Source organism: Triticum aestivum, chromosome 7D, assembly GCF_018294505.1.
Source record: "Triticum aestivum cultivar Chinese Spring chromosome 7D, IWGSC CS RefSeq v2.1, whole genome shotgun sequence".
In the NCBI taxonomy this organism is placed as follows: Eukaryota; Viridiplantae; Streptophyta; class Magnoliopsida; order Poales; family Poaceae; genus Triticum; species Triticum aestivum.
Window position 1 is genome coordinate 13,421,241 of NC_057814.1, and position 11,339 is coordinate 13,432,579.

Consider the following 11,339-nt stretch of genomic DNA (forward strand, 5'->3'; position numbering starts at 1 on the left):
GTGGCTAACTCTTGAGTTTGACACTGTTTCTGTTAGATTTCATTCTGTTACATTTTTACATTGCCCATCTCTCTTATTTCTGTTAGATTCTGCTGACATGCAGTTGAACATGGGGTGACCTGTCTGGATACCATCTTGTGTCAATATGGCCTGGCTTCCTTGGGGAATGAGTGCTGACAACATTCCCTGTATATCCTTGGTGCTTGAATTACATACAACCCATATGCCTCCTGTTGCGTTGGCCACTTGATCAGTTGCGTGGTCCACTACTGTGGCTCACAGTTCAGGACCACCTGGTGCTTGGCTAGCTTGTTGCTTTCACAAGGTCAGTGGCTGCTATCCATGGTTATTTAGCTTGCTCTAGTCTTAATTAACGTATAATTCTCTTACACCTGTATAAATATGCAGTACTCATGAATGAGAACGTATGCCAGAAAAACTATTACCTCTTGTCTTAGATTTATCTAGATATATGGATGTATTTAGACACATTTTACATCCGTATTTAGACAAATCTAAAACAAGCTTTTTTGGGACGGAGGGAGTATTAAATAATTGCTGTCTCCGTGTATATCTACAGTTCTACCTGGTGTATATCTACAGTTCTACACCAGGTGTTGATGGTATGCCGACCACAAGATACATACATGTGTATCTGCCTAATCAGAAACGTGGCTTGACCATGACGAGCTACTGCGTGTGTTGATCGACATTGACAAGGCATTCTTGTGTCATCGTCATGCCTTATGGTTCACCACCCAAAAGGTGAACATCCTAGCACAACTTGTCCTTAATTCAGCACTACATATGTATGTATTACTCACTACTCTGGCAGGCTTGCAAAGTTAACATGAACCAACTGGTCCTACTCCCCACTCCTAAGCATGCTGTTAAGAGTAGCTGAATATATCATTGTAAGACAGGAACTGCATAACCAAACAGAAGCTACTAACAGAAATAGACAGGCTGATGCATATTTTATTTCTATTTTCCTTTCTGGTGTCCAGTTTCATACATTGTACATCCATGTCATACCACAGAGTTCACCTCCACATCACCCAAAGAAAAAAATATGTAAACAGTTGCTGCAAAGTTTTGCATACTGATGGTTCTCTGCAAGCAAACGCTTGCCGGCAAGATAAGCAACACACAGTTTTATCAAGTCAACATGCACACCAAGCATGCACGACTTGACAATCCTGGACACATCATTCAACTGTTTCGACCGATCAGATCGACCGCGTTTGTTTGTCCCTGTATGCAGCCGGTCGATCCTACTCTCTGTTTGGTAAAATTTCTGCTGAATCACATCACCTTTTGATCCGGGGCGTAAAAAGAAAAGGTTTGGTAAATGTGCATGCATGATCAGGCTAACTAACAAACTAGAGGTCGTAACTTAGAACTGACTGGCCGTTTTACCACGTGAAGGATTAGAACACCTTTTTGATCCATCAAGATGATGATGATGATGATCTGTGCTGAGGGATCGATGATGATGACTGTTTGATCGTTATCTGTTGTTACTGTTCAATTACCCGAACCGTGCTTTCTATCACATGAGGAACTGTAGCACTTTCCCTTTTCTTTGCATAAGACCTTTCCTTTTACTATGATGAGTGCTAATTTAGTTTACGGCGATGCTGTTTACGGCTGTATTTGTAATGCCTGATGATTTCCCCATTATTCGCTTTGGTGGTTCTTCTATAAGAACAGGAACTGTTGACGAGTTGGTTAATTAAGTTGGTGCTTAAAGTTTTATGTGTTCTTTTCATGCCCCTAGTGCAAGTTTTTCTTGTTACAAAGCAGATCAACTATATGTCTTTTCCACAAAAACTGTCTGTCAAGCATATAAAATTATGAATTTGATGTGTCGACCAATAGATGGCATTTTCAAAGAGTGACATTTGCCCCCCTTTAATTTTTTCTCGCCGGATGATGCAAGGAGATTGAGAGTGAGATCTAGCCAGAGGGCTTTAGGTTGGAACAGAGCATTATTCCCGCATCCATCGCAAGGTAGGTATGTGGTTGTTCCTTTATAGGTCCATGGTTTACCTACTAAGTATCTTGCCATCCCTTGTGGGGCAAGGCTTTGTTTCCGCTTTGTTATCCCCCCGAGCACTCATTCATGGGTATTATTATACTACATTTAACTGCTCAACAATTTAAGATGCAATATTTTATGATGTATGCAGTAAAATTAATATTTTTTTCCTAGTTTAACCTGTGGGAAAGAAAATGGTGTGACCATCGAGAGGTGAGTTTCCTGGAAGACGATGAGTGACCATTTTTCTTGCTAGATTTGCATACAAGTACATGTTTATTCTGACAGAGAGACAAACCGGAGACAACTTCATAGAACTTGGGGCTTTGTAATTGTGATATATTCCTCGGTGAAATGATTGGTCTGCCACTTGGTAAGCAGACCGTACGCTCAATTAGCTGGTCTTCAAAGTACTTGAGATTGTGATGATTATCAAACAGGACAAACCGATTATCTACTTACCCACGTTTTCTTACTGATGATCTGACTGACAGCAGCACCAAAAAGTGACTCTAGACTGTGCAAAGGAAGGCACTGACCTGATCATAGCAGCGAGCAGGTCAAAGCAGTACATCCACATGGGTAATCACCTTCATTGGTTACTGCCACCACTGCTGATTAACTTACACAGCTGACCAAACGGGCAAATGCTGCTTAATTACTACTCCCTCCCTAACATAATATAAAACATTTTTTGACACAGCCATGGACACTAAAAAACGTCTTATAAAAAGTTACAGAGGGAGTACGTACTAGATAGTCCATCAGGAAATACAATTTTCATAATTGCCTATATTGACGGCCAATGTGTCGCTATCTAAGACGACATATGTACCTTTGGGGAACAAGTAAACTTTGCCTCTTCCTCTGAATTACTGCCATCCATGTGCTTGTCAGTTTGTCCGAGACAAGAAGTTAACCACAGAATCCGCAATGACCAATGCAATCCATATATTACATTTGGGAACTTTGAGACCATAGAGCAACTAGTCTCACTTAGACAGTTTTATTTTTTATTTTTTGAGCAACTAGTCTCACTTAGATAGTTTTTCTTTTTGAGCATCTAGTCTCACTTAGATAGTTAACTGGTCAAAATCAAAACCTTGTCTGGTTGGTCAGCGCATGTCAAGGAACAGTGCTTTCCTGATGAGTAGGAATTGATTAGGTCCCTCCTTTCCACACCTCTCAAAAGCTGCACAGTTTCAGGGGTCTTATGCGTTTTAAACTGATTAATTAATGTTTCATTAGTTTTGTTCAGCAAAAAGTCTCAGTTTGACATGCATTGGTGCCTGGTCAGACTCAAAATGCCAAGTTGACCACCATGCGCTGCAGCCATCATACGGGTTCTGTATGGTTCTTTTTTCATGGGTTAGGTAAATCTTTGTGCATGTCACCGTACACTTGTGGACAGCATTGCATAGGTGGCCAACTGGCCATGCTAGGGCTGTTGCCAAGAGTTCTTGGGATTCAGGTCTCCTGGCACACATCAATCTTTTCAGGTGGAAGCAGATTTAGCTTAATTCTAGTTAATTTAGTTTGTGGTGAAGCATAAACTATTTGATTCTGACTTTGCTCTCTGCCTACATTCTGGTTTAGCTGAGGCATAAAGTTTAGCAGAATCTGGAAATAATGAGCATTTATATAGTATTAAGCAGTGATTGATATGCAATGCCGCCCAAATCTGATCATGCCTAATAAATCTTGACAGCAAATTAATTTTTTCTTGTATAATGAAGGTCTTTCTAGAGCCAAGCTGAAGTGTTCCATCTCTTCTCTCTCTTTCCTCTCATGCAATTAGTTCGTTGGCTAGTTCAATTAATTAGTGGGTAAGGGGTAGATACATACATACGTATGAAATGAAAGAAATGAAAGCCACCGTGGACTTGGTGTTGAACGAATTATCCGTAGTCCATTTGTCATCTGCCATGAACGCATGCATGGTCATGTCGAAATCTCACCCGACCAGAAAGCGAGATTTAGGTCACGTATGCATGCACATATATAATTCTTACACTTGGAAGTTTCTCGGAAGGTCATTAATTCTGAGGATGGTATGCATACATGTGCTTGGAAACTAATTTTTTTAAGCAACTTGGAAACAATCTGACAGTGAGGAGATAAACTGCCCATCAACTTATTATCATATATAAGCTAACGATAATATTGGTTTTACGTTTATCGGCGTGGCCCCGGCCTTCACTTTCCTTGAAAGAGAAATTAAAACTTCCCAAACTGTTCATGGGAAAAAGGGATAGACATTGCAAGAAAACGGGTTTAAGTACTCTAACAGCTCTAACCACTGTGTCAAATCGGAAAAGCCCGCGAGCTTTTCGAGGATAAAGCGAGCTTAGCTGCTAATCAAAAGGGATGCCATATGCTAATTAAGCTAGGTTGTGAGCATAGAGGACGGACCAGTCAGAGCAGTGCATATACGCAGGTGCAAGCAGAGGCGGGTCAATGGCTTGTGGCGCCCGGAAATGAGCCCTCTACCTACTGTCTAACCAATTCTGTGACTTATATGGTCCATGACCAAGAGAAAAAAGTATTCATATATACACATAGAAAATCATATTGTGAGGCTGCAGGCATCCATCAGGGTCACACCAAGTAGCTGCGGTTTTAACTAAAAGTGCACTCAAGCAGCTAGCTGCCGATGATGGATTTTTTTTGCATCCACTGCCCCATCACAAAAGGAATCTAACTAAGCTAGCTAATTAGACAGGAACGTCCACACATGAACAAGACATGTCAGAAACTGCCCCGAGGACACGCACCGGTGATCGACATGGATGTTTAGTTAGTTCTTCCTTTGCTTTAATTGATTGATTTGTGCGTCGAAACTACTGCCTTGCAAATCGAAATGAATTGATTGCTTAGCGTTGATATTGGTAATGGATTAGTTAAGCTCGATCAGTTAGAATACCATAAGTCCTAGCTAGTATCAAGTTGAATCTGGTTAACCATGGATTATCTAGATAGATTGATGAAGATAGTGTTTTCTTTTGCCTTGATTTTCGTGCTGAGTCGTCAGTGATAGTGTGGAGAAATTCTAGAAGATTAATAAGGTAACTTTCTCCACATTGACAAGCTAAAGCTTGAGCGCTACCCGTCCTTGTCCAACCCCAACTAACTCATTTGATACTATTATACCGTTTGCATGCTATCATATATATGCATGCATGTCCCCTGCTGGTTAATTTCAGTAGTACAAGTGATGTGTGTCTGCTAGTCAATTCTCCTCCAACAAGTAACCTCGTTGTGACTGAGAAGACCCCACACACAGAGGAATTAATCAAAGGCAGCTATATATATTTTTTGAGAAAACATTCTAAATTTTCTTGAAGTTATATATTATGCATGCAATTGTCTTTCTTAGTTAGAACGTATATATGGTTTAATTAAAACGTGAAAGCAAACTTATCTTCTACTATATATGTACCGTACCCTAATGCGAAATGGAAGGCCCACAGTGTAGACTATGTCTTCTCTAATTAGATAATTAAAATACAGTAGTCCATATGATGCAAATTTGACTATCAACCATATGTAGCCATACAATTATTGTCGCAAAGTACATATGGGAGATTGATCACAGTGAAGACTAATGTTGGACTCACAAGACCAACATCGTGGGATTAAAATATAATCACAATCCAATCAAATGACGACCTGAGTTTAGCTTCTTCACGCAAGAGAAAGTTCAAACAAATCAACTAAACCCTCCGTCATTATGCAAGACTCAAGAAATAATGACGATGAATATATAGTCACACTTACACACACATACTTTGCTGTCTGGAAAAACGAAGGTGCTTTCAATTTATGTCACAATCTAGTTATTACATATATTCCCCACCTCATAAAAAAAAGGAAAAACAAAGAAACTAATTAAACAAAAATGAACATTAATTGCTGTGAGTGTGTACATATATATGTATGTCCTTCTGTTCTTTTTTGTACATGACTAAAAGTGTGGACTAAACCACCTTGTTCCCCTATCAACAAACAAACTTGACATCTTCGGTATTGATCAACCGAAAAGTGCGTCAAATCCAACAATTAATAGTCTCAATCTTCTTCCTTATTATTTTTGGCATTCTTGATCATATCTCTTCTATCTACCCATCACAACTCACTTGAGTTCAGCCATGACATTTGCCTGCATAAAAATAAATAAGAGAATAATCATGTCAGCTATAAGTATTGTGTCAATTAATCTCCTGGTAAAATGACCTAGCTAGTTGAACTATATAAATTAAATTAGGATTAAGGAAAAAGCACAGAGAATATTTAAGAAATGTATGAGTCAGAATTATTTGGGTGGATGGAAAAGAGACATGCATGCATGGGTGTTTTTTCTTTCTTTTTGATAGAAAGTTGATGGAACGGGAGCAGGTACTCACTCTAGCAAATCCTTCCAGCTACCGTCCGTGTTGAGGTCATCCATCAGGTTCAGGCTCTCCAGCCCGTCGAACGGGCTCGACGCCGGCGTCTGCTCGCACGACACACCGCCGCCGCCATTGTTGTTGCACTCCTGGTCGTTGGCCACCATTGGGCGCGGTGGCGCCACCGCGTCCACGGTCACGTTGCTCCCGCTCGCCCCGCCGTGGCCCCCAAGCTCCGTCGAGCTCAGCCCGTCGCCGGCGCCGAAGCTGTCGAACATGCCGCTGATGTTGTGCATGCCGCTCGCCGGCGCGGAGTTGGTCAGCGCCGGTAGGTTATTCATGCCGTCCCACTGGCACTGTTGTAGCAGCATGCTCTGGTCAACGCCGTGCTGCCCACCGTTATTCATGCCGCTCTGCCCACCGTTGCTGGCGGCGAGGAGTGCCATGAGGTTGTCCATGCCAGGTGCTGGCGCGGGCACCGCGGCGGTGGTGAGCGCACGCACGAGCCCCTGAAGCAGCTGGAACTTGGCGGCGTCGGCCTGCAGCCTGAGCGCGTTCATGTCCCAGGCGCCGGTGGCCGAGCCGGCGCCGCCGAAGCTACCGGCTGCCGCGAGGAGGCCCGGGAGCCCGGCGAGCAGGCTGAGGTCGGTGCGCGGGCGGTGCGTGACGGGGTCGATGCCCATGCCGAGCAGCTTCTTGCGCAGGTGCGTGTTCCAGTAGTTCTTGATCTCGTTGTCCGTCCTCCCCGGCAGCTTCGTAGCAATCGACGACCACCTGAACCAACCAACCCCAATCCATCAGTCACCGGCGCCGGAGTCGGAGAAGAAGACACAAACAATAGACACGTGGCTTACTTGTTGCCGAGGAGGGAGTGGAGGTGGATGATGAGCTTCTCCTCGTCGTCGGTGAAGCGTCCGCGCTTGATGTCGGGGCGGAGGTAGTTGGTCCAGCGGAGGCGGCAGCTCTTGCCGCAGCGGTTGAGGCCGGCGAGCTTGGGCAGGCGGCGCCAGCTTCCGTGCCCCTTCTCCTGGATGTAGTCCACCAGCAGCTTGTCCTCCTCGGGCGTCCACGGGCCCTTCTTCACGCCGGCCTCCCCGTCGCAGCACGGCGACCGCCCCATCGCGACTAGATAGTAGCTAGCTAGCTTCTTCTCTTTCTTTGACTGTGAGGCTAGTAGCTTGGCGGAGAGAGGTGTAGCTAGCAATGGCCGGCGGGGGAGTTGGGTTTTTGAGGTTTCGTTGGGGTGGATAGGAGGGGGTTTTATAGGGAAGGGTTTAGAGGGAGAGGGAGAGGGGCCCGGAGGGAGGTGGAGGATGATGCGTGCATGGCGGCATGGAATGCTAAAAGGTAGTGTTTGTGTGCGGGAGACGCAGCCTCCTCTCTCTCACCTCTCTCTACCCTCTGTGTTTCCCACTCTCGTTCTCTCTCTAGCGACCTCTCAGTTTCTCTCTCTAGGCACCTCTGTGTTTCTCTCTCTAAATCTCTTTCTCTCTCTCTCTCTCTCTCCGTCTGTCCCTCTCTGACTTTTTTGGCTATGGACAGAATCAGTTTGCTTAAGCAGGTACGTTGTTTAGTTAGATAGATGCTGGCGTACGTGTGTGCTGTCTTGTTGCCTTTTCTAGTTTTCCCTACGTGCGTATACTTATTACTGCATGAGCAAGTGGATGGATCAAGTATACGTATTGCGTATATGTATGCATGCATGCGTGATATGCATGCGTGGGTGGAAATTCAAGAGACACTATACGTTATGCTCCAAATGAATATCTTGATGTCGAATATTCCGTATCAATCAAATCTAAGCAAGCTACATCCGTTTTTATTAACATGTTCACATGCCAAGGAGTTGAGTGGCGGGACGAATACAAGCGGAGGAAGAAGGAGAGAGGAAGAAAGTAGAAGGAAAACATATGGAGGAACAAGGAGGGGGTGGGCGGGCGGGCGGGGTAGAGGATTATCGCGAGAGGTAGAGCGTCGAGGCAAAAGGGCATTGACGACAACAATGGGGCAGGTATAAGTGCAGGAAGAAGATTGACGATGACCGTGGCTCTAGGCCCATAGTGCAGCTAGCCGACGCGCGCGATATAGTGGCATTCACGGATCTATAGAGCCCTGTGTGTGTTTGTGTGCGTGCGCGAGCATGTACGGGGCGAAGCTAATTCTTCCTCGCATGATTTAGAGAAAAGTCCGGTTACAAGAGATCACGGTACAGGTGACAGCCTCCGTGGTGTTTTGATGTAACCTTTTCTTTTACGAAAGATCTTTATAGTCCGTGCGTGTGTTTGAGTTTCTTCGCTCTAGTGTAAGTTTTCTCATTAACGAATTAAAGCCGGGTCGTTTCAAAAGAAAAAAACAACATGTACCAACATGCATGTTAATTTCTTGTGTAAGAAAGCAAAACATATCGGTTTTTGCAAGTACGATATTGATATGAAACGACAGATGATCACCATCATCATGAATATATCCACTGTACACACCATAGACACATAGAAGTACCGAATATATTTGAAGCGACAGGTGCACTGTTAAAAAAAAGGAGGCCTTCGTGTGTGGGCGGCACGTGTGCAGGAGGCAGAGGGGAGTTAGGTCCGGATGACCTGACACGTGTGGACTTTGGGCTCCAAACAAGGAGCAACCAAGAAGGAACTACCTGCCTGTTCCCCTCCCTTCATTTTCCCTCGTGTCACGTAAACCAATTTGGTGCACCTCATCAGCCGCCGCCTCATCATAGGCCTATTAGGGTGGCCTGGTGGGCCCGTCTTAGCTACCTCTACAAGCAGTGGGACCCACCTTGCAGCCACCTAGCTTGCTGGATGGATGCATGCTGTCTGATGACTGTCAATGGCCCAGCTGGCCTAAGCTTGCCCGGTGATCGATGAGCAGCTAATTAGGTAGTTTACTGGGATTAATTAATTAGAAGAACATTCTAGTGGTATGTACATGTGTATGTGAATGGTTGACTTGGGAAATGGATTTGGTGATTTGGTTCATTAGTTTAGCTTTGCATTGGGTGAGGGTGTGTTGAGTGGACAGTCTAGTGAGCGGTCACATATGTGTCCACAAGGCCAACACATAGAAGAAAGGCTTTTCTGTTAAAATTAGCTCAGATGTTGTTGATCCATTCTTTAATGATAAAACTGAATTTCTACATATAATTGATTTGGCTATAAGAAAGTAGGAAGCCAAATGCATACGTGAATTGTTTTTAATATGAAAGAATAATGGCTCATGTTGCCATTTGGCATGCAATGCCGAAGAAAAGTGAGCATTCACCAACATATTCCAGTCCTTACTTGGAGTGTGTGGATTTTATGAGACAACATGTTTGTGCCTAATTTGTGCTTCTTAGACCTAATTTTCCCCGCTTTTGTTTTAATTTCTGATTATAAAAGAAGCATGTCACAACACAGCTTCAATGACTCCAAACTAAGCCTAAGTTTGCATGGGTAAGAGCATCTCCAGCACATCCCCATAACTTAATTCCCCATATTTGAGATATTAAACTTTTTTCCATCTAGCCCATCCTTCACAACTTAACCACCCACTCCCCAAATTTTCTTTTGCTGATTCTTTTTCAAATGCTTGCTTACAAACTTCATCTAAACATACATTTCATAACATATTAGTTCGAAACTTGATCCAAGATACATATCAATTTCAATGTTGGACAATAAGAATTGTTGTTACTAATCTAGGGTACATACTACGAATAACATATTAGTGCAGGGCTAAGCTATCACTTCTAATTGTTGAGACCGTCGTGGCTAGTTAGGGCTAGGCTTGTTGAACATTTGAAGATGCGTGAAGAGTTGATTGCGCGGTAAATATTTTCTACGGAGGTTGGCTATCTCCTTCGACGAGAAAAGGCCGAGGTGGTTTGCACCACTTCGGAGGCAACCAGGCAGCCGAAGGCCAGCTGCATGATGGCACTGCTTGGGAAGCTTCATTGGAATATAGTTTCAACCTTGGTGACCGAAAACGACGTGCAGCTCGGACATGACTGAGGTGCAACCAAGCTTGAAGACCGGTTTAGGGGCTACTGATGGTGTCTTTGCCAGGGGTCTCTCACCATGTCGTTTCCCGGCCTTGTGGGCTGGCTGCGGACCCCTACGTTGGTTGCGTCCTGTGCCAGCTGGGCAGCCCATGAAGATTATATGGAAGACCCCGTAGGATTTGTTGTAGAAGGCAAAGATACTGGGATGTGGAGGACTCCTGCACCGACGTAACCGAATAGTATATGTAACCCAGGACCCCTGTATGCAATATAAGACGGGGCCAGGGTCGTCGATAACATACACACAATCCCTTGGTATTCACCCGTACTTTGTTACGCACCCCTATCGTAATATACGAGCAGGAGTAGGGTAATACCTCAATCTTGAGGGCCCAAACCTGGGTAAATCCTTGCATCGTGTTACCATCCAACCTAATCGCCTAGCTGGGATACCGTATCGATGGATCCGGAATCGTATCCGACATTCCGTGCAAAGGCGTTCCCTCATTTCCCAAGGCGTCGCGATTTAGTTCCTGTTTGGTACTCTTGGTCGCTTCGTATTAGGTGTGTCGATTCCTGTTATGTTGCTCGACTTTGAGTTGGTGGCGCGCACCGGGGAGGGGGCAGGGGAGTCTGTTTTGAAAGTCGCCGCTTGCACACATTCACAAACATATTTCGGAGCCTTCCTCTTTACGCACCAATTTTCTGAGAACATTGTAGTTTACATTCTATACACAGTAAGAAAAAAAATGCAATCTATGGATGCTCAATGGCTTACAATATTCGACTTAGAGATTGCAATTTTTCAAGTAGTAGTGTGTTGTCATGAGTAGAAGTTGCTTCGATGTGTCGATCTTGGAGTTGATATGCCTTGATCCCACCATGCGTGCGTGCATCTTTTTGGCCCACACGTTCA

The 11,339-nt window shown here is 44.3% G+C and overlaps 1 protein-coding gene across 1 annotated transcript; it reads right to left on the minus strand.

The window, feature by feature from the left end:
- Positions 1 to 5,837: 5,837 nt before the first annotated feature.
- On the minus strand, positions 5,838 to 7,637 carry LOC123167524 (transcription factor MYB53). Its single transcript, XM_044585362.1, has 3 exons — positions 7,281 to 7,637; positions 6,445 to 7,200; positions 5,838 to 6,200 (listed from the first exon to the last, which is right to left on the minus strand). The coding sequence occupies exons 1-3, from the start codon at positions 7,544 to 7,546 to the stop codon at positions 6,167 to 6,169; spliced, it is 1,056 nt and encodes a 351-aa protein (XP_044441297.1). The 5' UTR covers positions 7,547 to 7,637; the 3' UTR covers positions 5,838 to 6,166.
- Between the last annotated feature and the right edge of the window lie 3,702 nt (positions 7,638 to 11,339).